Below are 25,248 nucleotides of genomic sequence, written 5' to 3' on the forward strand. Positions count from 1 at the left end.
AGTTGAATGATTTTTGACCAATATCTGAACAGAAACGATTAAGTCCCTTAGTGACTTGAAACTGTCGAGAGTCTCCGGAAATCTGGAAGAACTCGGTTTCGCCTGGCAGGGCGCGGAAGAGCGGAAGAGCGGAAGGGTACGTAGTTAATCTCCTCGGATAGTCTGAATGCAGTTAGACAGGCCAAGCAAGCAATCAGGGTCTTGATGCCTCGTTTTCCCGGACTTGGTGAAGAGACTCAGGGGGGGATATGCAAGGAACACCAGAGATGCCAGGAACCAAAAGCCAAAAAATTGACAAGTGATCGATTTTAGCTACACTGTAGCGTGACCAGTCTCAAGCCAGTCTAGCGTGTCCAGCTGTTTTTGTACAAATAGTTGAATGGAGTGTGTGATGTACTGTGACAGATGTACGAATAACGCACGATTGTTTTATGTTTGCAAGTAGGTATGTAAACGCAGAACAGCAGATCGTAAAACAGAACCGCTAAAAAGGGTTTTCCACTTTCTTCGTGAATTTGGTGAAGCCGACAGTTGGATGGGAGTCCAGACCACTTTCCGCAAATGGCCATGTTTGGTACATATAGAGATCGCCATTCAGTACCGTAGTGCAGTAAACGCCGGGGAAAACCACCTGGACCTTAACAATGGCATTATGAATCTGGGATCGTACGATGGAATCTCGGTCTGTTCTGACTTCTGTCTAGCTTGGGAGATCCCAAAGGTCCCCGTCCCCAGTCAAGAGAAGGTATTCGCTGAAGAGTTACGTACCCATCCAAAGCCCCTGGCTCATTCATCACCAAACATAATGCCCCCCTGCTATTAATACCCAGGTTGCCCTAGCTTTTAGATACCAAATGACGGAAGTTCCCCGGAGACACGTGGTGATAGCTTGGCTGTGTCGGGGGTCCTGGGGTCGGGGATCTGGTAGAGTTGGATGATGATCTAAGGGTCCCATGAGTGATGGGTTGTGATGAGTGAGATGGATGTCAGGCTGATGGGTATGATGGGTAGTGCATGTATTTGTCTGGATGGACATTCTGTTGAAAAAAGATCGCCATCACGATCTCCGAAGTTCGATGTCCCGGTAGTGTCGTTGGTGCTATTCTTGTCTGCATAAAGAGATGGGCAGGATGAGTGTTTGAGATGCTGAGCAGCCAGTGTTTGGTCTCATAATGTGCCCCCTTTGTCTCTGTTGAACATGTCTTGACAATGGAAACACGTGGAATGGTCACGGTAATTACAGGTTGGTGCGACAGTGAGTTGAGTGGCCGAGTACTGTGTTGCTGTTAATCCAAGATGTTTCCTCTTTTGAGAAAACGTTCGAATGCGACCTTGCGCGTACTCGGGACGTCTTGACTAATTAGTACTAGTCTAATACTACTATGAGACTAGACTGATACTAATCCCAACTCTGAATAGTGAGGGTGTCGATTATCCAGACGATATCTTGGCGCCAAGTCCTGCGTCTATCCCAAAGTCACTTTGGTTCGAGGCTTTCGCGGAAAGGTACATGAGTTCTTATCGTCTGGATAATCGTTTACGCCGATGTGAGAGGGCAATCAGGGGATTCCCCGGACAGTGGAAATGAGCAAGGTGGGAATACCCGCCAAAGTGAGGAGTCGAGGATGAGGACTGGTGAGGAGTGAGGAGGAAATCCGCCGAGTACACTACGGATGAGTTCCTGGGAAGAACAAGAGGAGTTCAGTAATCTCGAATGGATCCACTTTTCCTGGCTTTCAAAATGGTCTGCCCAGCCAACCCTTCCCTCAAAGAGCGGAGTGCACGGGCCATCTGAATCAACTCATGACTGATGTAAACATGGAAATCTTGACTCGGTTGAAGAGCAAAGGGTCTGAGAAGAACAGTGTATGACTGATGTGAGTTGACGACCGACAAGGTGCGGAAATGGTGGTTCGGGCAACTGGAGGAGGAAAGGAAGGGAAGGGAACTGGGGGCTGTCCGGAGAGTGGACGTTGCCCATCAGCTCCGTGACAAGCTTGACAAGGTCTTGGTTTCGTCCAATTTTGGCTTTTGATCGTTATCAAGATTGACAACTGTCGACAATCATTGCTTCTGCCTGCAAACTGTCAGCCGCCAAGGGAGTAAAAACAGCTATGATAGACGCCCGGTTTTCTTTTGATCCTTGTATCGATCTGCCAAGTGTTTGTAGAGATTGAGTTGAGACGCGAATGTCGTTATGGTCGTGTGTTGACAATGCTAGAGGTCTGAACTATCGGACTTTGAAGGGACAAGGCCTGTCTGACTGTCTGTTCTCTGGGCGGCGGCGTAGGGGGCAGGGTAAAGTTCATGATAACCCGGCGCATTTGCGAGACATAGACAAGACGGACAAGAACCGGCGCCCCCCTTTACTTTATGCCATCTTCCATGTCGCCTCGTGGCAGAGCTGAAGGACCCCTAAACGGACCCCAACCCACAGCCCACAGCTTATGATCTGGCGGGACTAAAGTAGACACTCTTGCGTGACCCAAGAATTGGATTCGGGTATCGATCAGGAATATCGTCGGGTCGTAGCTGAATAACCGTCATTGTCGTCGTCGGGGACCACAAGTTGTCACTTGTCAGTGTCATGGTTCGCGCTAAGGATTAATGGCAGTGGAGTGAGATCGGCGTGCTGGTGAAAGTGAGGAGCAACGACGGGACTGGTGGTTTTTATAACCGGTGGAGCTGACTCCCGAAGATGTGGCCCCTGCACTGCTCTTCGGTCGCTGACGTTCACTTTAGCGGCTCCTTCCAGACATTTTGCGCCTTTCCCCTCTTCACAGAAAGGTTTCATTCACCGCATTAGGTTTAGCGTGCCTTACGCTAGCTTCGGCTACCTCCAGGTAGCTCCTTCTCCCACTGTGTCTTTGCGGCACCTCGGAATTACGTCCAATAAGAGGTCTACCTTTTTCTCTCTCTTTCCAACTGAGCTTGGATTTGGACAAAAGTCCCAAACAGTGCTGTTTCATTCTATTAATTAGCCCTCTGCAGACGGCACTTTAAATGTCGGTGCGAACGCAGGTTGGACCCGAGTGGAGAGTGGATCCGTTGAGCACCAAACATTGTTCCCCATTGGCCCAATCGCCTCTTGGCCTCTTCAAGCCTGCCGCAGTTCCAACCAAATGACGGGATCCTTCCCAATCCAGTGTCTGTCGCTTTTGCTCACTGCCACTGACTGCCTCGTCTCAGCTTCCTTTTGCAGTGTCTTGAGTCTGTGTTTTCCCCTCTCCTCCGTTTTCCACTGCATCATCTCACAATTTTCCACTCCCAGCATCCACCTGCTTCGTCTGTACCCGGGCCGCGCGGGGACTCCCACATTCAAGCACTTCACTGCACATCAACGAGAAGGCGTCAAAGGTACCTTGCACTCTGCACTCTGCGACTTGAAAATCATCCAAACCCGACAGGCAAAAGTGTCATCGATCCTTTGGCATCATCAGCGACCTAGCAATCCACTATCGTATTCACGAGTCTTTGGATCTGCGCATTTTGACCGGAACCTAGGGGCTCGTTCTCGCACATACAGTAGCACGAACCCGGACGACGGACTTTACACTGGCCGGGCAACCTGGAACACTCGGGATACAGTGACCCCAGCACCCAGAGCGTCGTCAACCCCCGTTTTTTGTCTCGACCTGGGCATCCCGGGCCCCATCTCGCAAGATTAACCAAAGGTAGTGTACTGCCTGCCTGCCTGCCTGCCTTCACCTTTACCTTACCTTTAGCTTCCCGCCCATCAATCATTCCGACACCAACCAAACAACAACCCATCTCGCCCTTCAATCACTTTCCGTGTCTGTTTTCTTTGTCGTCGACCCTTCGAAACCGTTTACCAACGACGCGCGTGTACGCCAACCGACTGTCGGATTCGGCGACTGCCAGCTAAAGAGAGAACTGCCAACCAGAGAGGCGACCGGTAACGATTCACGATTCGCACCGCATCCACTCAAGACGTCACAACCAAACCCAACCACCCGTGGTCCCTGCGGTGTCGACCTGGAGAGCTTCCCATCAAATCAAGTCGCCAAAGTCACCATCCAACACCGCCCATCAATTGCGACAGTCGACCAAGTCATCTTGAACCCGCATTATTCTCGTCGCCCATTCTCGGTGATTCCAGCTACAGGCGATTGACGGACGACGACGAAATCTGCCCCTGGTCGACAATAGTGAAGGCCTAGGAAAGGTTGTCAGAGCGACGAAGCTGAACTGCACATCACATCAATATTCGCCGGAAAAAGTCGTCTTCATGGTTTTCTAGAACAAACCCGCGACCAGACGAGCATCCACTTATCCGCCAAGTCCAAGTTCCCGGCCATCATCGACTGCCTCATCTAGCCACCGCAGTCGAAAGGGATTTATGATCAAGATGGGCGCGTGCATGAGCACGAACGACGAGGAGACGGAGCAGAAGAAGAGGAGCCAGAAGATCGATCGCGACCTAGAGGAGGACTCCAAGAAGCTACGGAAAGAATGCAAGATTCTACTTCTCGGTGCGCATCCCTATTGCCCTTCTTTCCCTTCCCTTTTTCGTTTCTACTAACATGCTTGCGCGTACAGGCTCCGGCGAGAGCGGTAAATCGACCATTGTGAAGCAGATGAAGATCATACATCTCAAGGGCTATTCAGATGAGGAGCTCACAAACTACCGACCAACAGTCTACAAGAATCTGTTGGAATGCGCAAAGGCGGTTGTCAATGCTATGCACCAGTTCGATATTCAGCCGGCAGATCCGTCGTTACGGCCCTATGTCGAGTTTCTCCAAGAGTACAACATGGAGGGGTGTCCACCAGGACAGCCCATTGATCCCAAAGTCGGCACAGCTATCCAGGCAATATGGAACGATCCAGCAAAGGACCTACTCATGGAGAGGCAAACAGAGTTCTACCTTATGGACTCTGCAGAATAGTGCGTGTCCATTCATTGCCCTGAAAAATTCACGTTTGCTGACTTGGCGAAGTTTCTTCACCGAGGTCATGAGGATTGTTGCCGAAGACTATCGACCAAATGAAATGGATGTACTTCGCGCCAGAACAAAGACGACAGGTATCTACGAAACGAGATTCAAGATGGGGCAGCTCAGTATCCAGTAAGTGCCTGATGGAAATCTGTTACACTCGTGCCCTCAGCTCACACAATGATCTAGCATGTTTGATGTGGGCGGGCAACGTAGTGAACGCAAGAAGTGGATTCACTGCTTCGAGAACGTCACATCCATCATCTTCTGTGTTGCCTTGAGCGAGTACGACCAAGTGTTGCTCGAGGAGAGCAGTCAGGTATGTCCACCACGTCACCCCTGGTACAGAGATGGTGCTAACATGTAACAGAACCGCATGATGGAAAGTCTGCTGCTCTTCGATTCCGTCGTCAATTCACGGTGGTTTATGAGAACGAGTATCATCCTGTTTCTCAACAAGGTCGACATCTTCAAGCAGAAATTGGGGCGGTCACCTCTAGGGAACTACTTTCCGGATTATTCCGGTGGAAACGACGTCAACAAGGCTGCCAAGTACCTACTATGGCGGTTCAACCAGGTTAACAGGGCTCACCTTAACCTGTATCCTCAGTATGTCCTTTGTATCTTGTCCTGGTTTATGAGTTGTTATGCTAACATTCGTCACAGCTTGACACAAGCCACCGATACCTCCAACATCCGTCTCGTGTTTGCTGCCGTCAAGGAAACCATTCTCAACAACGCCCTTAAAGACTCTGGTATTCTATGATGAAAGACCTTTTCGCTCACGCATTTTCTTCCTTTTTCCATCTCTCTCTCTTGCAACAGCGTTCAGAATATTACCAAGTCTCCCTTCTTGCATGACTCGGCGTTAAAGGGGTGGTAGCTGTCTGGCTGGCCGGCTAGCAAAAGCACGGCGGTGACAGCAACGGAGGCGGCGGTTGTTGTTTCTATCATATTCCAGGTTCACGCGCGTTTGGAACGTTGCCAACCTGAGGTTTGCTTTGCTTCCAATCAGTTTTTCTTTTCATCAGCATGCATTCATCTGAGCGACAGGCAGCGCCATCAACCATACCATTCCAAACGGAACTTATTGTAATCTTGTTTACGCACCATTTGTTTTGCGCCGACGCAGAACAGCATAGGAGCACTTTTTCACGACGGCGACTGGATCGACTGAGCAGTCCTTGCTTTTTTTTGTACATTCCTTTTCAACCGCATCGCAAGGAAACGAAAACTAGGGGAGAGACATATATTGAAAATGTGTCGCTGTCACGGGAGAAGCTTGGAAGAAGGAAGATGGAAGTGAAAGGTCCTGTTCGCCTCCCAGTGAGGTTTCGATCCGACATTGCAATGCGGTCCAAGGTCCGAGGTCTATATGCAGAGGGGAGAGCAAAGAAGGGGAAGAAGAAGCCATGATGTTCACGAATTCGTTCTGTTGACGGCACCGAGAACGAGGAGATAAGGGCTGTCTATGTGGCTATCACAGGACATCTGATGAATTAGGATTGAACAACCAGGTACTTACCTTTTTATGAGTTGATTAAGTGGATAGATGCTGCATCTGAGACATACGAAACGCTGGCAGTTGGTACTTGGCATGTTGGCTCAGAACAGGGACCGACAGACGAATGGAGAGACAGACAGATAGACAATTAAGAAAGACAGTGATACGTCACGATAGTGGTACAGAACAGATAATACATGTCTTGTGTACCCGTGTACCTGCTGCGGTACCAACGGTGACAACAATACCACGCTTTTATGTTACTACCAAGTCGTCGTGGTAGTCGTGTGGTAGTTGACTTGATGAGGGTAAAAGGGTGGTAGTACCTCACAGGAAGGCCTCTTGTCCCGAGAAGGCCGCATGAAGCGAACACCAGCGACATCAACAATACACTGCACCAATCATGGGACAGGATAGGACGTTTGGAATAGTACACAGGTGAGGTATCCAACGGATCAGATTCTTCCACTGTTACGGCCCCGTCCACTACCTCCACTTCCGTGTATGTTCAGTTGCAACACAGGAGGCACGACAAGCTTGAAATCCGAACTCACGGATAATGAAGCCGTGCACAACGATTACTCCATAAGCTATGAGTTTGGAATTAATTAATACATACGGCCATAGATGGTGGAAAACTCGGGATCCCGTCCGCTCTCCCATAGATAAGCCACCAATCGCCTGACTAGTAGTTGGGTCGGTGACGACCAGCGAATCCCAGGTGCTGTATGTTTTTTTGCATTCTATTTTTTTGGCGCTTTTCTTTTGCTACAAACCCATATTGAATGACCTAGTACTTACTTTTCTCCTCATGAGTCTCTCGTGATATTTTTCTGTTTTTTGTTAGGTCATCAACCCCTCTTCTTGATCGCAACGACGAAAAGACTACCTGAGTGTGTTGTGATGATCGTATGCGAAAGAAGTTGTTGCCTTCATGACCTATGAAATATGTTGAGAAGAATAACGCATTCGTCGGTCGCTATACAATACGAAGCAGTTACGCAGCAATATCAGAAAAGAAAAGAAATGGTCTCATGATTATGTCCGGAGGCCTTACTAACTCATTTGGTTTTGTTCTCAGGTCCCTCGTTAACCTTGCTTTAAGCATCTCCAGCTATTGGTGGCTGCTGTTGTTGCTGCGGCGTCTCCCACTGTCCCTTTTCTGGTGTCCCAGGGATCACTTGTTCCCCCATCATGGCGGTATCCTCTGCTATAGCATCCCTTCCAGGAGCTTGCCCGTTGTGTTCTGTACCCGCGTCACGCCCCTGCTTATGCCGTGGTGGACTTGATGGCGGGACAATGTCCATCGGTGTCGGCGCCGCGCTACTTTCCACCTCTCTTCTCGCTGGCGTTGGAAGTTCAGCTGGCGTACTGTCTTCCTTCTCAGTCTCAGTTTCCTTCTCCTTCTCGCCCTCGCCCTCGCCCGTGTTTTCTCCCCCATCCCCATCCAAAGTCTGCCTCTTAATCCCCTTCCTAGCCTGCTTAATCAAATCCCCAAAACTCCCTCCATACCGATTCGCCCACGCTTTCCCATCGAACTCCTTGTCCTTGATCTGCGCCCCGGCAGCTTGCGCCCTCGCCATGAGACCGAGTCCCTGCTGCCCTCCTCCTGCTGCTGTGCCGGGGTTTCCTACCGTCCTCTCCCATTCGTCTAGATCGCGAAGTAACTCGGACCGCTTTTTGGGTCGCGAAGAATCGCAGTTGGCGTTCCAAAGCGTGATCCACTCCTTGTGTCGCTTCTCCAAAAGCTGCCGAGAACCGTGCGTGGAGAGACCGAGTTCGGAGAGTTTCTTGCGCAGGGCGGTGTCGCGGAGCATGGAGTAGGCTAGGGCGGGGAGGCGTTCGGGTGGTTTTTGGTTTTGCGTAGTGGTCTGAGAAGTGAGGCGGGTGTTGAAGGAGGAAAAGGTCGGTTGTTGTGGTGTTTGAGCTGGGGTTGGTCGTCGTTTGGATGCTGGTTGAGGAGAACCGGGGCAAGATGTGTCGAGGTGGCGGTCGACTTGCTGTTCTTTCATGCGGGTGAGGCAGATGGGGCAGGCTACTAGGCCGTCGTCTGGTGAGGGGTTAGTGATGGTGATGGAAGCGGGAGGGGGAGAGGAGGGAAACAAACCGGGTGGTTGGTCGACGTAATCTGGGTCGGCTGTGGGTGTGGTGTCTTCCTCCTCTTGTAGTATTGCCGCTGTTAACTCGGAAGCTCGGGTCTTTGTTGATCTAGTTGATCTTCTAGGCCTCTTGGTTTCTTGATCCTCCTCTTTCGCCCCTTCCATCTCCGTCGCCTTTCGTTTTGTGGGTGAACTGGGGCCAGCTAGGTCGGGAGGTGCTGCTTGAATGGTCGGTGGTGCCCTAGCAAACTCGAGAAGTGCTTTACGGGAATCTTTGAAGGCTTCTACGGCTTCGCGCAAAGCCCAATTGCCTCTGAGTTTGGATTCCTGGTCGGTAGCTCGACATAGCGGGCACTTGCTGTCAACGGACAGACATCTTCGTATGCACAATGAGCAGAAGGTGTGGTTGCAAGATGTGAGCATGGGAGAGTCGTAGAAGTCCTTGCATACATGGCAGCGGAAGGCTTGTTCGACGGGCATCAAGCATGCGAGGGGAGTGTCCAGCCAGTCGGTCGAGTCGGGGACGTTGAAGGCTTCATCGCCGAAGACTTCCATGATGGTACTCTAGAGTGTGGTGGTGCTCGTCGTTATCAATTGCTGAATATGGTGCTGAGGTAGAAGCGATGGTGAACCTGATTTGAACTATCCAATTTGTTGTTGGTGTTGATGGCTGCCTTCTGCCTGGAGGTAATGTAGAGACGGAAGATGTGAGACGCGATGTCTGCAAGTCGAACGTGCTGGTCGCGACTTTCTTTGAGTGGGACAATGCAGGTCAACGAAAAGAAGCCCCGACATTACACAGTATTTACAATGTCTGGCCGAGGGTCAGGACGAGACCGAAAAACGACGAGTGCATATAGACTCGGAATGGGTCATTGATGGATTGCTCATTCTCCTTGCTAGATATTCAAGTCCCACGTAAAGATCTGGAGTATTCTTCATTGTCATCTCCTGACTTTGTTTCTCTTTGTGGCCCTTTTGCGCAAACCTTTGATCTCCATGATGGTAATTTTGTTTAACACGATACTGTAATAACAGGACCTGCACGTGAACTGGCGACTGGAAGGCGTGCAGCGGGTGTTCTGGGGCCCTTCCAAGCGCAAAAGCGCTGCAACAGTGGGAGCAGAAGCCCCACCTCAGCTCCTCAGCCCAGACTATTCCGCTTTGGGCGTCAATCAAAACAAAGACTAAAGCGGATTGGTGGAGCCATGACTTCGACAAAGGCAACACAGAAACTCCATCTCCAATCCCTCGCATTTCACTTGCTTTGACTCCAGCAATCCCGTCATCCCTCCGACAACCGACCACCACCACCACATCGCCAGCCTCGTCGCCCACCTCCCTTTCCTTGATCAATTATACCAATGCTTTGAATATCTTGTTGCGATTCCTTTTTTCAATCATTGCTTGGAGTTTTTAGCTTTCCGCATCGCCCTTCCCCTCTCGAACCCGGTTTGTTGACTTTTGGCGCCAAAGTAAACAAACAGCAAAAATGGCAATGCGCAAGGCACCACGTCTGCCCGTCGGCTCGGCAGCATGGGTCGCAGAAGAGCGCGCATCTGCGGTCAAGGTCGCAGAAGAGGAAGTGGAAGAGTTCTCGTATGCTGCGCGCAATGAGATGGATTGGCTGAACGAGCACATGGAGGATATCTTTTCGGGCGAGAACCAAATGTGCGTGTCTTTGCGCGCGACGACCGATTTTTTGTCTCGCTGACCAGAAACAGGAACATCGCCGAAATCTTCAAAACACCAGCGCGACCACGAGGCAAGACGCCACGAACAATTCGCAAAGCACCAAATACCGAAGTTCGAGTGGTAAGCATCCAGACAGCGCCTTTCTGCGACGAGCGACAAAGGTTGATCTGTTCTAACCCACAGCAGCCCTTGGCCAGCATCTTCTCAGCCACTCCCCAAGGAACACCGAATCCCTTCGTTCTCGCCCCGCCCGCAAATAACTCGTCATGGACGCCCAAGATCAGGCCCGATACGCCTGAAGCGGATGCCGAAGCTGATGACGAAGCCGATGTCCCCAAGAATCCCACGACTCCCTCGACGCGCCGTGTGAGCCCCCGAAAATCATTTGTTGCCTCAGCTGCAAAGTCGCCAAGCCCAGTCAAGAGCATCGCCGCGCCATCACGACAACCGAGCCCAGTCAAGCCGAACAACACGCCTATGCGACCACCCGCGAGTCCAGCAAAGCCAGTCGCTGCTACCCCGTCGAAAGTCAGAAGCCCGATCAAACATCTCAATGGCTCCCCCCTGCCAATCCTTTCCAAGTCGCCTACCCCCGTCAAGGCCACCGATTCTGGATATTATGGCAGTCAGCAGCTGGATATTATGGATGTTGACGAGGTCGAGAAGGTCGCCGATGTCGATGTCGATATGGGAGAACCAGCGCACGAGCCGACGGTGGAATTCACTCAGCAGTCAACACAGGAGCCGTCACAACGACCATCGCAGGAGCCCACACAGGAGCAGACAGAGGATCTAATACGGCCGTCACAGGAGCTTAACCAGGAACCGACGCAGGAGGAACCAGAGCAGGAGATTGAGTCACAGGATCTTGGACTTCAACCAGCCCCCACTGAACCGGAGGAGCACGCCAGTCCCGTACCCCAGGAGACAGTCGAACTACCGGAAACGACCCAGCCTTCAAAAGAGACTGTTGAACCCACTATTCAATATCCTCATCTGCCCTCACCCGAGCTTGATGTTGCTAGGTCTAGTAGCCCAGTCCATATGCTCGTCCCGTCGCCCACCAAGTCTATCCATGCGCCTTCCCCGAAGAAGGCTGCCTCGCCGGTTAAGGCACTCTCGCCCCAAAAGCTTGCATCACCAGAAAAGCGTCTTTCCCCCGAGAAGAGGATTTCCCCGGACAAGATGGCGTCCCCTCAGAAGGCTCCTTCGCCAGAAAAGATTCCCTCCCCTGTGAAGACCATGGAGATCGAAGAGGAGGAATTGCCTGTGGATAGGGCTTCCCCGGAAAAAGCGGCTTCTCCGACAAAGACTGCGCCCCCTCTCGTCCTGTCACCCAAGAAGAAATCGCCGGAGAAGGCAACAGTTGTTGAGCAGCAACCTAAGACTCCGGCGCCCTTTGCACACCCCCAACCTGAAGAGGATAATGCGGACGACCAAGCGGACGACAAGGTGAACGATGACGCCAACTCATCCATGGAAGTCTCTAGCCCCATTAGCCCGGTTAAGCGCCTGAGCAGTCTGAACTTTGCATCGCTTCCCGCACGCGAACCGATGACCTCTAAGAAGAGCCTCGGTAATAGGATGTCGAGGACTAGCCATGTCGACGTAACGCGAACCTCATTCTACCATCGCCAGACTGGAGGAAAGAGTCTTGGCCATACTACCCGACAGGATTTCGATGATGACGACGATGAGATGGACATCGATGGTGATCACACTCAGGAACCCAGGACGGCTAAATCATACACTCAGCGATTGCAGGATCAGATCAGCATGTTGGGCAAGGGACAGGCAATGGGACCGAGACCATCGAAATCGATAGCTCACCTCTTGCCGGCACAACAACCTGCATCCACTTCACAGGCACCAACGACACAGCCCGTTCCGGAGCCCACCAAATCCTCACCCAAGAAGCCACCTGTGGTTACTCCAAGGGCATTTCCCACACCTGGAGCATTCCCGCTGGACGACGATGATGACTGGATTGGACCTCCTAGCAAGGGAGCGGATATGTCCACCCCCATGGTGTGGAACGCGCGCAAAGACACACGGCTAAGTCAGCCAATGGAAGGAATGAACCTCTTCGCAAGGGAGGCATCCCCGACCCTTGGAGAATCCTTCATGGAGAACAGGCACGACTCACCAAGTAAAGCGCCCGTCATCCAGGAACCACCTGCTACTTCTTCAGCACATATCAAATCGGCTTCTGTTCCCATGCTACCGAACTTGAACGAGCTTTCCGTGCCAAAGACCTCCAGCCCCAAGAAGGAGGCATCTGCGTCTACTTCCAACCTCCACAAAATGCCAGCGGACGAACCTGCTTCGCCCTTCAAGTCTCCCTCCAAGGTATTCCGCGAGAACACGTTGGAAAGGGTCAAGAACAAGTTTTCCTCCCTTATGAAATCATCCAAGGGATTTCTCCCGACTAGTGCACCTTCCAATGCGGAAGCAAAACTGACCGGGCTCTTCACAACTCCTTCAACTGCTCGACTGGAAGAACACCCCAGTTTATCCGAAGCTTCCTTCAAGACAGCCGATAATGTCGTCTATCCTGATCTATCTCACCATGTACAGCCCGAGGCTCCCGTAGCCGCCACCCCCATTCGACCGACGAGAAAAACCCGAGCGTCGACCGAGAGGGAAAGAAAGGAGGCCGAGGAAAGGGAGAAGGAAAAGAAGAGGGAAGAGAAGGAAGCCAAGCAATATGCCAAGCAGAACGAGAAATTTGAGAAGATGCGTGAGAAGGAGGCGGAAAAGGCCCGTCTCTTCCAACAAGAGCAAGAGAGACAGGCAGAGATGGAGAGACGCGCTGCTGAACAGAGGGAGCAGGAACAACAAAAGAAGGAACAGGAAAAGCTTACCAAGGCACGACCACAGTCCAAGCAGTTGTTCGAGACACCAGGACCTTCGAAATCGGCACCTAAGAGCCCCAAGAAAGCTACTCGGACTAGTCTTCGCAGAGGAGCCAAGCAGGGTGATGCCGAAAAGGAGGAAGCCGATGTCGATATGGGAGACGTTACTATCTCTACGAAGCCGCCTCAGTCTATTCCCCGGCCCCCGTCTGCTCAAGCGTCTCGTGGAACAGGCATCAAGCGACCTGTTAGGCCCACGAAGGAGGCATTGACGAGGGCCAAGCCCGCCCCGACTCGCATCCGCGTCAACACCACCAGCTCCCAACAGGGAGCATTCCACACTTCCACCAACAGTGTTCTCAGCACCACCAGCCAGGAGAGCCTAGGTCAGTCGCACGGAAGGCAGCAACTCGTGAGCAAGGCCAGCACGTCTTCGCTCACCAAGAAGCCTTCCCTTCAGAGTCTTAAGGGGTCTTATTCTTCGACTGTCGGGCGGCCCAAAGCCTTGGAGCTAGCGGCCAAGCAGAAGGAGCAAGAGGAGCGCGAGATCCAGCGCAGACGTGATCAGAAGGCGGAAAATGAGCGCAAGAGGGCTGAGATGAAGGAGGAAGAGCAGCGCAAGCAAGCTGCGGCAGCTAAGAAGGCCGCGATTGAGCAAGCTAAGCGGACTCGCGCACCTCCCCCGCCCCCAAGGTCCCAGCCTAATGGTCCTCCGGATCACTTGGCGGAGAGCAGGCAACCGTCGAGACCTAATTCTCGTCTTGGGTCGACGCTGCATGATAGTCGACCAGTTAATGCTGTTCTGGGGAAGGCGGCTTCGAAGCGTCCTTTGACGCAAGTTCAGGAGGCGCATCAGGACTCGAAGCGGATTCGGGTGTCTGAGGACTTTGATGCGGATATCGAGATGGCTGAGGGTAGCACCCAGCAGCAGAGGAGCATCAGGGGGGCGCCAGTCCGTCCTTCTGCTGTGAGACCTTCGGGGGTAAGACCTTCAGCGGCTGTTAGACAACCCTCGGTTGGGTTCAAGAAGGACTTGGCCACTACTACCACGAGCAAGTCGATTTTCGCCTCCAACTACAACAACGTCCCGCATGCTCCTCCCCCTCCATCGCGGACAGTCGACCTCTTCAAGAAGACAACAGTCAACCAAATCAAGACCGGCCACGCCCTGGACACCGCCCAATTCCAAAAGGGCAACCACATCCCCTTTGCCTCCAACCCCAACGGCGCCGGTCCTTCCACCGCTCAGGCCGGATCTTCCCGCCATCCGCTCCAAACCCCAGCGCGTCCGGGTGCTACTGCCGCCCGCGCACTGGCCCTCACCTCCGCCACCAAACCCACCCGCACCTCTCCCCGCCTCGCCGCCATCGCCGCCGGCGACTCCATCGAGCTCCCCGAGATCCAGACGGACGACGAAGACGGCGTCGACACGCCTCGCCCGTCCACCTCCAACCCCAACCTGCGGTCTTCCCTGAACGGTGGCAACTGGACCGACAGTCCCTACCTCAAAGCGCAGCTCTTGGCACAAGAGCAGCTCGATCCGATGGTCATTTTCGGACCCCCTGCGCCGCTCAACATGGAGGAGGTGTTTAGCAAGGACAAGAGCAGACATCATCGGTTCAGGGCCAGGACGAGCAGCGCGAATTGGGAAGGACAGGATCGGTTGACGGAGGAGGAGGTGTGTAGGGATCGCGAGGCGAGGGAGAGGATGAGGAAGGAGGGGGGGTGGAGTTGGGGGCTGGGGAGGACGTTAGGTTAGTGTTATGGAGTGTGACAGAGAGAAGGGTTGTATTGATATTGTTTTTGCACATTTTCACTGTTGGAGTTGGGATATGGGCTTCTTTGCCAGCAGCGTTAACTTCCGGATGAGAAGGCTGCGGTATCGGGAAGGAAAGGGTATAGCATCTTTTTAGGTTGAGAATAGGATGGTTCTCATGTTCATTCTGGAGGGTTGAATAACGGCTCTTTGCATAGATGTTAGGACTAGGGATCTGTATCATGGCATTCATGAAGGTCATTAGGCTTTACCAGGTTCAGGAAAAACTGGAGTTTAGCTTATGGTTAGAGTATGATCAATGAACCTTTTACACATTGATTCCATAACTGGATTTTGCGAAGTACAACCACCAATGTCATTACTACGCTAGGAAACAATCACATCCAAAGAAACAAGGAAACCATTCCCCCCCTCCCCCCTCCCTCCCTGCCCAACCCTACCTATTTACCTCCATGCTCCATCCAACCCCCTCCACACTACGTCAAAGGCGGCGCATTAGGATCCTCCATACACTGATCAACCCTCATCAACCGCTTCCCCGTCCCCTTGGCAAGCTTAATAAACTCCTCCAAATACCCCACCGTGCTCTCATACAAGTAATGCATCACCACCAGATTTCCCCCAGCTTTCAAATCCCTCTTGAACGCCTCCAACTGTTTTTCGGGGGTATCGCTCTCAGCCCACAACCAATCTTCCACATCGATACTCCACCCCACTATATGCGCGTTTTCATCACCCAAGTTTTCGACTAAGCGCTGACGCATCCTTGCCCCTTCTGTCCCAAACGGAGGACGGAAATAGGGGGATACCTTAGAGGAAGGGAAAGTCTGTCGCACAGCCCCAATGTCGTTGGTATATTCCCAGTCTATGTCGGCGATAGTCGGTAGTCCTTCCATTTTCGGGTGGGTGTACGAATGTAAAGCGATCTGGTGGCCCCTTGCCGCCATGTCGCGGTAGATTTTTGATAGGTTAGTGGACGGATCGAGCAAAGGCAAACCGACGGTGAAGAAAGTTACGGGGATCGAGGCGGCGGAAACGATGGACGCAACGCGCGCGGCGAGCTTAGGGTCGCCGTCGTCGATGGCGAAGGCGAAACTGTTCGGGCGCGTGCAGGCGAAGACTAATTTTCCCGAGGGGAGTTTGTGCGGGATGGAGACTCCGGAGGAGGAGGAGGGGACGGAGGAGACGATTTCGAGTGCGGAGATGGTGGTGGATTCGGAGGGGGAAAAAAAGCCGCGCAGGTTGAAGCCGATGGTGCGGGTTAGGTTGATGGCGAAGTGCGAGAGGGGGATGTAGATGTCGGACCCACCAAAGGAGTAGCGGGCGGCTTCGAGCGAGTCCCAGGTTTCGGGGTAGGGTTTGATGGACTCGTCGCATTGGGCGTTGTGTTGTTGGAGGGCGATCGAGAACTTGTTGCTCCCCCGATAGGCGACGTGCAGGTAGGCGGTGGAATAGGGGGTCAGGTCAAAGCATTTGGCGGCCAGCTGCGTGTTCCAGCCTAGGTCAGAATCGTTGGTGCGGATGGTGATGGAGTTCTTGCCAAAGGTGACCGTCATACCGTCGTCGCCGCCGTGCCACTGGCCGAGGCTGTTGGTGTCTTGGTTGGAGAAAGTGTCAATGACAAAGGGCTTTGCGTTGGAGGAAGGGGCGGGGACGGTCGGGGACGCGCCCGTGTTGGAGGGGGGCGGGAGGGTGGGGAGGATGTATTCGGATGCGGTGCTGCCGCAGTAGAAGGACATGGGCCCGAGGATCACGGCGGCGTTGAAGGACGAAAAGTAGATCATATCGAGCTTCGTCGTGTCAAGGCCGGTGAAGACGGAGAAGGGAAACCAGTAGAGGCGCTCGGTGCCGTCGAATGTCCATTTGAGCTGCGTGGACGTCATGGATATGGTCTTGCGGCCGGTGCTGGAGCCGCAGGTTGCAAAGTAGGACATTTGTACGGCAAAGGTGGTGCCGCGTGCGGCTCGGATGCGGAAGGAGATGCCGCCGTACTTATTGTTAGTGTTGAGGCAGCCGAATTGGCTGTAGAAGTAGGACTGTTGGTCCTTGGGGGTAAGCAGTACGCGGTGGTTACTGACCACGATGGAGGACATGGTGCCGTCATCGCTGGAGGCTTGATTCATGGCATTGTAGCCCAAGAAGGTCAGGCGGGATTGCGACTCCCAGTCGTCGATCAGCAAGTTCGAGCAGGCAGTAGCTGTCGGACTGGCGGATGTGGACCTGGTGGCCGTTGTGATAACGGAGCGAGTCGTGGAGGTTACTACGGAACGGGTTGTGGAAGAGGCTGAACTCGGTTAGTGGTGATCGCCAAAAAGGGGTAGGGAAGATATACGTGTAGTGGTAGGGGCAGTTGTGGTGGTCGGAGCAGCCACAGCCCCGCAAGTCAGCTTGATGTTGCCGATGGACCAGATGGAATTGGTCTTAGAGAACTCGGACCAGACCAGTCCAACAATAGCATCATAGTTGGGGTTGTTGTCGAAGCCCAATAGTGGCAGGTCGATGGTCTGCTGGCTTCCCGTCAAGCTGCTGATGACATTGTAGGAGCTCGTGTAGTTGGCTGTATCACTGGCGTTGCAACTCGCAGATGTCTGTAGCTCGAGTGCAACAGACCCTCCAGCTGGTCCCTCAAGAGTGAATTGGATTCCGCCATAACCGTTGGTGACGGCTTGTTGGCACGAGAAGGACTCGTAAAAGTACGACCCGCCATCTTTGGGAATGAACTGAACCTTGCCCGCAGCGGCAGCGATGGATGTCATAGATGCATCGTCTGTTTGTGTTAGTAAGGTAACTGTCTTTTGTTCTGCATGTGAGAGTGACTGACCTCCGTTAGGATAATTCAGATTGTTCGTTCCCTCAACCCATTTGGTAAAGTCGTCGATGATGAGGTCGGAGGTGCAGGCAGCGCTGACCGTGGTGATGGCCAACAGACCAGAAACCACGGTTGCAAGACGACGATCAAGCAACATGGCAGTCAATTCCCCGAAGACCGGTGCTAGATGGAGACACAGAAATCCAGTCTGGCGACACAGGCCATGACTGCGTGCAGTGAGTTATATGTGTTCTCGGATCTGATGGCCGAGAATATGGGCCAGTCCCTTCCAGGGGTAATCAACCACGAGAATGCAGGTATAGATTAAACAAATATCAACCGACTGGGGCGCGTGTAACTCGAGTTGCCATCGCTTCCGTGACCGTGGTATGAGATATCGCTAAGAGAAAAATAACCATATGGGATAGTGATGAAGATTACGCAAGCCCGGGGCCAACGCCCGAGGTAAATGAGAGTGCGGAGCGTAGGAAGGGATAAATCCCACGATGCAGTGTGCCGACTTGGCTGTTGTCCCCTGCGGTTCATGTGGCACTACTGCCCATGGTTAACCAGGAACTGGCAAGCTCGTGTATGCTATGTAACAATAGTAGATGAGCTGAACAGATTCCTGTTCTGCAAGTCTCAACTTGAGACCTGGATGTTGTGTTCGTTCCTGATACCGATAGTGTAGTGGAATCGGACATATTCGATCCGAAGCTCAAGCCACTCGACCTAAGAAGCATATTAGACCCGGAGCGCGTTTTCTAGCTTCGGTCGGTCGGTGACGAGGCCCGTAAGAAGGCTGGTGAAGGATGAGGTCCGATGCAAGGCCCGGTGAGCGGAAAGATACATGAGCACCCCAATGAAACGTGATTCGGGAACTGGTGAGATGAGATCCGAGTTGAGAAGTTTAGCCTCCAGAAACGTGAGGATCTAGTATGTCGGACGGGAAGAGGGTGGGATTCAATCCATATTCTGCGCGGCCGAGAGCAGAAAGGAAGAGTGATAAGGCGAGAAGAGGGCATTCTCATCTAATAAAGTGGGGAACTTTTTCGGCAGTCATCTTGAAGGAAGTTGATGAGGTTGATATTGAGGTGTTCTTGGCTTGCACATCCGATTCGCCAAGAAGCCGGGGTAGCTTTGCGGTGTTGGGGGCTGGCGGAGATCAGGTACCATGTCGGATCGAGCCTCTCTTGTGGATGTAACTCGTTTTTGTTCAAGAGTTAGGTAAGGCATCTTGACTCATGAAGGAGGTTGAAGAGAAGAGCCGCAAAGGAAACCGATGACGGTTTCTCAAGGGTTTATGTCGAACTCAACAAGTTACCCTCTCAAGGATGCACAACGTATCGACGTTGGCAAAGTGATGAGTCCATGGTATCGCAGTATTTTGATGTTGCTTTGACGTGTTGTTTGAAGCCAAGTGCGTCGTCAAGAAGTTTGCCGTGAACGCCGTCCACTGTGTCCTATAACATAGCAGTTAACGTTACCTTTGGCCAGGCTGGGCCACTGACACCATAGCAAACCGGAACATTCAGCCGAAATGGCTAATGGTGAGCCGTCTGTGAGTGTCTATGTCGCCATTGGAACGATCTATTTTCTGGAAGCATGGTCCCAACGGCGTCACCGTATCCCGCGAATCGGAGCATAGGTCAAGAGAGGGTATATGATTCTCGGTTGACTTGGCGATAAACGCCGGAGCGAACGTTCGTCAGCTCACTGGAGGTCGGTAGATATTATGAAGTCTTGTCTGTGGTAGAGTTGCGCTGTGAAGGTTAGCGACCTCAAAAGCCTATGTTGTTTGACCAAGTCAAGTCAGTCGTGAGTGGGGCTGTCATTGTTTACTTTGTTCAGGGGAAAGATGAAAGAGGATAAGTCCAAGATGAGAACGTCTTGGCCCTTGGGTGTCATCACAAGCCCCACGTGATGGCTTATTCTGGTATAAGAGGATAGGAAAATAAAGAAGCACAGACCGCGGGACGTCAGATGGCGGAGGACGCGGAGCCCCGAAGATTAACGTCGCTTCAGGGCCGCGGCGCCGGCTGACCTCACTGCCGTGTTTCCACCTTCCATCTTCCGCCGTCCAGCAGTCCACCCGCTGCCCCCCGAACGCCGTGACCTCGCTTGCGCCGATACCGTGCTCCACGCCGGAGACCGATAATACCCCGCTATCTATCCACTAGCTTACAGCGACACGCACTGCCCTTTGTCCCATCGCATCTTCAACTGGGCTTGTCGTCACAGCATCTGCATCGTAACAGTAATTACAACTACCGCGTATCGATACAGCAAGTTACTCTACAGCTGATTCATTGCTTGCGCGGACCCCGACATCTCCCCACGGCGTACTCATGCAGTCCGCCGACAATGCGCCCCCTAACGACCCCCTCGCGTCGCTGCCCATGGCCAACCCCACCATGAAGCCCCAACCCTCCAAGCAACGGGGACAGCCGCTTGTCCTCGACTCGCGTCCTCTCTCCCAGCCCGAAGCCCAGCCGACCACCCCTATCCGCGAACGACGAACGAATCCCTCGGCTGCCTCCCTTTTCAGGTCAACACTTACACCACCGGGCTCCCGCTCCGCGTCACCAGCACCCATGGGTTCCCCCGCCCGCAGCCTGACCGGCTCCGTCTTCGGTAGCGGCGGCTTCAAGCAATCTCTCCTCGACACCGCGGCCGCGGAGAACCCGGGGGATCCTCTCAATCTGATCCTCAAGAGCTTCGTCCCGCACATCGCTATCCACGACTCGGAAGATGTCGAACATCTGGTTAAGGAAAAGGGTTTCAAGGGCGGTCTGTTTGAGCTGCTCCGTCCGTTCGGAGAGCGCATCCAGGGGAGGGTTACTATTCGGGACAGCAACGGGGCATCACGCACGTGGGATGATTTTTCGGTCCGGTTTACAAAATTCGGGGAAGCTGTCGAGGATCCAGATACGCTACCAGATCCACGGTCACTAAGGGGACCTCCGCCGAACGGACAAGCAGCGGGACAATACAATATGCCTAGGAAAAAGACAAGCTTGGTTCAACAGGTGGAACAAGTGGTTGAGAAGCATTTGGGTTTCGCAGAGGAGGCAAGCATGGGGACAGCAACACCTACGACGCCCACGAGGCAAGGTCTCGATACAGACGCTACATCACCATATTATGCCCTCTACCTCCGGCGACTACTATCCGGCATTCCCATGGCGTCACACGAAACCTTCTCCCACCCGGTAGCATGCGTAATAGCCATCAGCTCCCGACACCCGGCCCCGATCGAAGCCCTCAGGCAACTCTACAGCGAAACCACACCCGCCGAGCAGCGGATACCACCATGGGTTGACGGCGATTTTCTGCGCTACTATGTACTGGTGCACGACGAAGAACGCAGCGACATCACCAAATCCATGCAGCTCTTCGACCAAATGAAGCGCCACTTCGGCTTACACTGCCACCTTCTCCGTATCCGCTCCTCCCAATCCGCCGAGACTGACGACGACAGCATCCCTCTCCCTCGCTCCGACTGGATGTCCGCCTCCGAAGAGCTCGCCGACATCGAACGGTCCGAACAGCTCCAAGACTCGTTCGACGACGACCCCCACCTCTTCAACCGGTACATCTTCGAGTCCGACGCCACCGCCATCCGCACCTTCATCCGCGAAATGGTCATCCAATCGATAATTCCGACCATGGAGCGCAACGTCTCGTTATGGAACGACCAAGTCGCCTCCCGGCGTCGCGGCATCAGCGGGCGGTTCATGTCCTTGTCCAAGCGCTTCACAGTCTTCGGCTCCTCCTCTTCCTCCTCGCGCAACTCCACCAGCAGTTCATCCAACGGCTTCGACACCCTGGGTTACTACCGTCCCGACACGCCCGAAGCCATCATGCGCCGGCTCGCCGACTTTGCCTTTATGCTGCGCGATTGGAAGCTGGCCATGTCCACTTACGACTTGCTGAGGACAGACTTCCAAAACGATAAAGCGTGGAAGTACCACGCTTCAGCAAACGAGATGGCCGCTTTGTCCCTGCTCATAATGCCGCAAAATATGTCCTCCAAGAACAGAGTAGAAATCATCAACCCCATGGTTGAACAGGCTCTTTACTCTTACCATACACGCTGCTCGTCTTTGTACGGGGCCGTCCGGTCCACCCTTCTCTCTCTCGAACTCCTTCGTCTACGAGGCGGCACAGGAATCGACGAATCCGTCCGCTGGGGCACGCGCCTCCTTGAAATGCGATTGTTCGGCCCCATCGGCGACGCCTTGCTCCGCGAACGGTTAGCAGTCTGCTACGCCTCCAAGCGCGGAACCGGCTCTCAGCTCTGGGGAAGCAGGAGACGCAAGTCAGCGATGTGGAGCGTCCTTGCCGCCCAGGCGTGGGTGAGCATGGGCAAATACTTGCAGGCGCAAAAGTGTCTGGCGGATGCTAGGAGGATGTACTCTCTGCTACCGAGCGAGTGGGGGGTACAAGGGTTCAACGGGGCGAGCGAGTTTCTCGCTGGGTTGAACGAGGCAGTGAGAGAGGGGTTGAGGGTTACGAGGGAGTATGCCGAGGCGTTGGAGGCTGAGGGGGGACATTCTCAGGGCGGTAATAGGGAAGGAGAGGAGGGAGAGGGGTTGGGATTGCAGTTCGACGAAAGCAGCAACCTCACGATCCGACCCAAGGCCGACCAGGCAGCTACCGGCACACAGGACAACGCGCAGACGGAAGTGGACGTGGACGTGGAGCAAGACGGGTTTAACGGACAGTCAACCTCTTCACAATTACCACCACAACCGCAAATACCCACACCCACCGCGTCTTCATCCTCCAGGTCGTCACCGGAAACAACACTGGATTCTGATGCCCAACAGCCGGAAGATAAGGACACAAGCACCTTCGAAAATGTTACCAGCGGTGGAAATAGTCCCACCCGACCGCGAAAAGCAAGCATGGCCGTCCGAACATCCAGGGTGCTATCAGCTGCGGACCTGGAGCCAGCGCCGCTGTCGCCGCTGTCGCCGTTGATGCCGGCTAGATTGGCGAGCGCGAGCGGGAGGGAGGAAAATAAGAGCAAAGAAGGGAAGGATGGGTTTGGTTAACAGGACATGAGACGAAGGAAGGATGTGAAAGTTAAAGGCGCGGCGGTTCTTTTGTAGAGATGGGAGACGGGGCAATGATGGGCAAACGGGGGGCATGGGAAGAATCAATAGACGGCATGGCAGCAGGCTTGTTTAGCAAAAGTGTGTATGAATAGTAATGAACGAATGGAATGGTGAACGGGTTAGAGTAATGAATGCCATGGTATGGGTGAATACGAGTCGTCACTTGTTGCTGCCTTGTCCGACTGGTACCAGTGTCTTGATTCTCACACAGTAAGTAGCCCCGTGAATAGCTCATGTAGTCTAGTCTACTCATCCGATTCTCTGGGTATCTATCTTCTTCACTCTCACAGCCCCTCCCCGCCCCTCTCCTCTAAAACGAATGCATCTTATTCGCAAACCCAATCCACTCCTCCACCCCCCTCACATACGCATCTCCCCCCGCATCAGCCAAACTCTCATGTCCCCAAACCACCACCTCCTCAAACTCCGCCTGGATCTCCATCCATCCTCCCACCTCTGGCTCCTGCCTGCTACTCTCCTCGGCCTCTAGGTCCACCACTTCTGGCTCGTTGTCGTTGTCCATCACGAATGACATCTCATGCGGTAACCTCGCTTCCTTCTTCTTCTCCTCCTCCCCTTCCTGTTTAGGGGCTTTCGAAGCCACAACACCCTTATACCCCTCCGGAAGAGGCAGCGTTTTGCCGTGCAACTTGCGGCCGCGGAAGTAAGAGACTTTTAGGCCATCTTTTTTTAGGAGGGTCAGTTTGACGGTTACTGGGAAGATAGGGGGGTAGGGAGGGAGTGGGAATGGGAATGAAGGAAGCTGAAAGACATATGTACCTTCTTCACGAGGATTCCAAAACGAGTCGGTAGGTTCTACGGGTCCGTCGTGGTGGATGCGGCAGGGGAGGAGGTTGGGTGTTGTTTTTGGGATGGGGGTTGAAGTGGTGCTGGAGGAGGTGGAGGAGGTGGAGGTGGAGGGGGTGAAAGCGAGGATTGGTTGTTGGGTCATTGTGTCTTGCTTGTTTCTTCTGTACTCTCTGTAGGAGATTGTTCAAGTGCAAAGAGGAATTAATGGCGTTTTCGTTGAGTAAATGAGGTTGATGGTGATGAGAAAGTCGAGTGTGAGTGAGTGAGACGCGAATGTCAAGTCGAAAACGCGTCGGAGGAGGATCAAATGCAGGGGACGCACGGATCACTTTAATTGCTTGCGTTCAGTGACGGGGAGATTCTTGGGCAGGTCTTTGCGAGTCCATTAAAGCAACTGTACAATCGGTCAGGGCGACTGTGTGGGGCCATACAGAATCGAAGACCGGACGAGCGAAGACCACCAAAAATTCCAAGCTTGGCATTGACTTTCCGCGCCCTCAACCATCACCAGAAGCTATCGTCTTGAGCTACGACAACGAGAGCTCAAAATAACCTTTCTCGAAGCGCTCAATTCACATTCACACGCGGGGGCCTCTCACCGGCCCCCTGCACCCCCGGAACTAATCCTAACACCTAACTCTAACCGCTAACCCTAGCCTAACCTGGGTTGCAGGAGCGAGGTGACTTATACCTCTTGACAGGCTTGGCCCCACACAGTCGCTCTGACCAGTTGTACAATCGCTTTAACGGGCTGGCTTTCCTGACTCAACTCGTGCCCTCGAATGGCCAAGACACCAGGTTCAACCAGCAACACCAGACCATCGATCGCGATGCAGTCTCTCATCAAAGAAGCAAGGGTCAAGTCTAGCGACGTGTTCAAACTCAGCGCCATCAAGATTCACATCGCGGGGTATTCAACATCCAAAACCCGACCGATCCCAAGGTAAGTTTCATTTCAGATGTCGAGTCATACCATCATCAACACAAACTCACATCATCAACACAATACAATTCAATACTGGTTTGTTTGTTAGTTTGGTTCTTCGATTATGGGTTGAACAGGAGAGTTTTGGAGCTCTTATTGGCCCTTGAAGAGAGGAACTGTCATCCGTTTGAAGCGACATGGGACAATGGCAAGGGCTTAGGACGCCACAGAAGCCTCTTATGGGTGTCCTATTATGCCTCTCTCCGTCCCCCTCAAGGCCTTTAAGACTGGAAAAAATCAGTTTTACTGCGTTTACCTCGTAGAAAGCCGAACGCTTTCCTATATTCAGTAAAGCTTTGGCTCTTTTGTACCACACTGACAAACAAACCAGGGCTGGATTGTATAATAAACACCAAACTAACTATGGCTTCCTATCGCACAGCCCCCCTCCCAACGCCTCCCTAAGCAACCCAAGTTCCAGAGCATATATTAGAAATCCCTGGTCCCTTTTAGAATAATAAAAGAAGAACATTGTAGAACATCCGCTCGGTCGTATTCTGAATAGCGTTCGAGACAAATTGCGTGACTCTAACGAAGCCGACGAGACGCATCGAGAATATATTACAGACCTTTTACTGGCGCTTCTCGATTCTCTCATAGAATATAAAATTTCCTTTCTCGACGGAAACGGTA

General features: G+C 53.0%; 7 protein-coding genes across 7 annotated transcripts; 4 read left to right on the plus strand and 3 right to left on the minus strand.

The window, feature by feature from the left end:
* Positions 1-2,952: 2,952 nt before the first annotated feature.
* B0H65DRAFT_479274 (uncharacterized protein) lies at positions 2,953-4,105 on the plus strand. The gene has a single exon (XM_062827520.1). It carries the CDS (start codon positions 3,123-3,125, stop codon positions 3,666-3,668), a length of 546 nt encoding a protein of 181 aa, XP_062677976.1. The 5' UTR covers positions 2,953-3,122; the 3' UTR covers positions 3,669-4,105.
* Positions 4,015-5,857, plus strand: B0H65DRAFT_325503 (putative G-protein alpha subunit). Its single transcript, XM_062823461.1, has 6 exons — positions 4,015-4,493; positions 4,561-4,909; positions 4,962-5,090; positions 5,148-5,277; positions 5,329-5,567; positions 5,625-5,857. The coding sequence occupies exons 1-6, from the start codon at positions 4,361-4,363 to the stop codon at positions 5,722-5,724; spliced, it is 1,080 nt and encodes a 359-aa protein (XP_062677977.1). The 5' UTR covers positions 4,015-4,360; the 3' UTR covers positions 5,725-5,857.
* Positions 5,858-7,111: 1,254 nt separating this feature from the next.
* B0H65DRAFT_533470 (uvs-2 protein) lies at positions 7,112-9,527 on the minus strand. The gene is made up of 2 exons (XM_062828981.1): positions 8,570-9,527; positions 7,112-8,512 (listed from the first exon to the last, which is right to left on the minus strand). Exons 1-2 carry the CDS (start codon positions 9,114-9,116, stop codon positions 7,563-7,565), a joined length of 1,497 nt encoding a protein of 498 aa, XP_062677978.1. The 5' UTR covers positions 9,117-9,527; the 3' UTR covers positions 7,112-7,562.
* Positions 9,528-9,790: 263 nt separating this feature from the next.
* On the plus strand, positions 9,791-15,205 carry B0H65DRAFT_502641 (uncharacterized protein). The gene is made up of 3 exons (XM_062827858.1): positions 9,791-10,232; positions 10,286-10,376; positions 10,440-15,205. Exons 1-3 carry the CDS (start codon positions 10,054-10,056, stop codon positions 14,868-14,870), a joined length of 4,701 nt encoding a protein of 1,566 aa, XP_062677979.1. The 5' UTR covers positions 9,791-10,053; the 3' UTR covers positions 14,871-15,205.
* A 119-nt stretch (positions 15,206-15,324) lies between these two features.
* B0H65DRAFT_325530 (glycoside hydrolase/deacetylase) lies at positions 15,325-17,937 on the minus strand. The gene is made up of 3 exons (XM_062823462.1): positions 17,710-17,937; positions 17,221-17,655; positions 15,325-17,172 (listed from the first exon to the last, which is right to left on the minus strand). The coding sequence occupies exons 1-3, from the start codon at positions 17,852-17,854 to the stop codon at positions 15,365-15,367; spliced, it is 2,388 nt and encodes a 795-aa protein (XP_062677980.1). The 5' UTR covers positions 17,855-17,937; the 3' UTR covers positions 15,325-15,364.
* Positions 17,938-19,723: 1,786 nt separating this feature from the next.
* B0H65DRAFT_479283 (ER-golgi trafficking TRAPP I complex 85 kDa subunit-domain-containing protein) lies at positions 19,724-22,989 on the plus strand. Its single transcript, XM_062827521.1, has one exon. It carries the CDS (start codon positions 20,046-20,048, stop codon positions 22,755-22,757), a length of 2,712 nt encoding a protein of 903 aa, XP_062677981.1. The 5' UTR covers positions 19,724-20,045; the 3' UTR covers positions 22,758-22,989.
* A 141-nt stretch (positions 22,990-23,130) lies between these two features.
* B0H65DRAFT_561267 (ribonuclease H2, subunit C) lies at positions 23,131-24,008 on the minus strand (the record flags this gene model as incomplete). The annotated part of the gene is made up of 2 exons (XM_062830168.1): positions 23,601-24,008; positions 23,131-23,504 (listed from the first exon to the last, which is right to left on the minus strand). The coding sequence occupies exons 1-2, from the start codon at positions 23,770-23,772 to the stop codon at positions 23,131-23,133; spliced, it is 546 nt and encodes a 181-aa protein (XP_062677982.1). The 5' UTR covers positions 23,773-24,008.
* Between the last annotated feature and the right edge of the window lie 1,240 nt (positions 24,009-25,248).

Source organism: Neurospora tetraspora, assembly GCF_033439725.1.
Source record: "Neurospora tetraspora strain CBS 560.94 chromosome Unknown B0H65scaffold_8, whole genome shotgun sequence".
NCBI lineage: Eukaryota > Fungi > Ascomycota > Sordariomycetes > Sordariales > Sordariaceae > Neurospora > Neurospora tetraspora.

What these genes read in the sequence shown, in the direction of transcription:
- B0H65DRAFT_479283 (XM_062827521.1), top strand. Translation starts at nt 20,046, where the DNA reads ATGCAGTCCGCCGACAATGCGCCCCCTAACGACCCCCTCGCGTCGCTG.
- B0H65DRAFT_533470 (XM_062828981.1), bottom strand. Translation starts at nt 9,116, where the DNA reads ATGGAAGTCTTCGGCGATGAAGCCTTCAACGTCCCCGACTCGACCGAC. An exon ending in TTACGTCGACCAACCACCCG is followed by an intron (nt 8,513 to 8,569) that starts GTTTGTTTCCCT and finishes ACCCCTCACCAG; the next exon opens with ACGACGGCCTAGTAGCCTGC.
- B0H65DRAFT_325503 (XM_062823461.1), top strand. Translation starts at nt 4,361, where the DNA reads ATGATCAAGATGGGCGCGTGCATGAGCACGAACGACGAGGAGACGGAG. An exon ending in ATGCAAGATTCTACTTCTCG is followed by an intron (nt 4,494 to 4,560) that starts GTGCGCATCCCT and finishes TTGCGCGTACAG; the next exon opens with GCTCCGGCGAGAGCGGTAAA. An exon ending in CTTATGGACTCTGCAGAATA is followed by an intron (nt 4,910 to 4,961) that starts GTGCGTGTCCAT and finishes GACTTGGCGAAG; the next exon opens with TTTCTTCACCGAGGTCATGA.
- B0H65DRAFT_479274 (XM_062827520.1), top strand. Translation starts at nt 3,123, where the DNA reads ATGACGGGATCCTTCCCAATCCAGTGTCTGTCGCTTTTGCTCACTGCC.
- B0H65DRAFT_325530 (XM_062823462.1), bottom strand. Translation starts at nt 17,854, where the DNA reads ATGTTGCTTGATCGTCGTCTTGCAACCGTGGTTTCTGGTCTGTTGGCC. An exon ending in TCTGAATTATCCTAACGGAG is followed by an intron (nt 17,656 to 17,709) that starts GTCAGTCACTCT and finishes TAACACAAACAG; the next exon opens with ACGATGCATCTATGACATCC. An exon ending in AACTGCCCCTACCACTACAC is followed by an intron (nt 17,173 to 17,220) that starts GTATATCTTCCC and finishes AACCGAGTTCAG; the next exon opens with CCTCTTCCACAACCCGTTCC.
- B0H65DRAFT_502641 (XM_062827858.1), top strand. Translation starts at nt 10,054, where the DNA reads ATGGCAATGCGCAAGGCACCACGTCTGCCCGTCGGCTCGGCAGCATGG. An exon ending in TTTTCGGGCGAGAACCAAAT is followed by an intron (nt 10,233 to 10,285) that starts GTGCGTGTCTTT and finishes GACCAGAAACAG; the next exon opens with GAACATCGCCGAAATCTTCA. An exon ending in CAAATACCGAAGTTCGAGTG is followed by an intron (nt 10,377 to 10,439) that starts GTAAGCATCCAG and finishes TCTAACCCACAG; the next exon opens with CAGCCCTTGGCCAGCATCTT.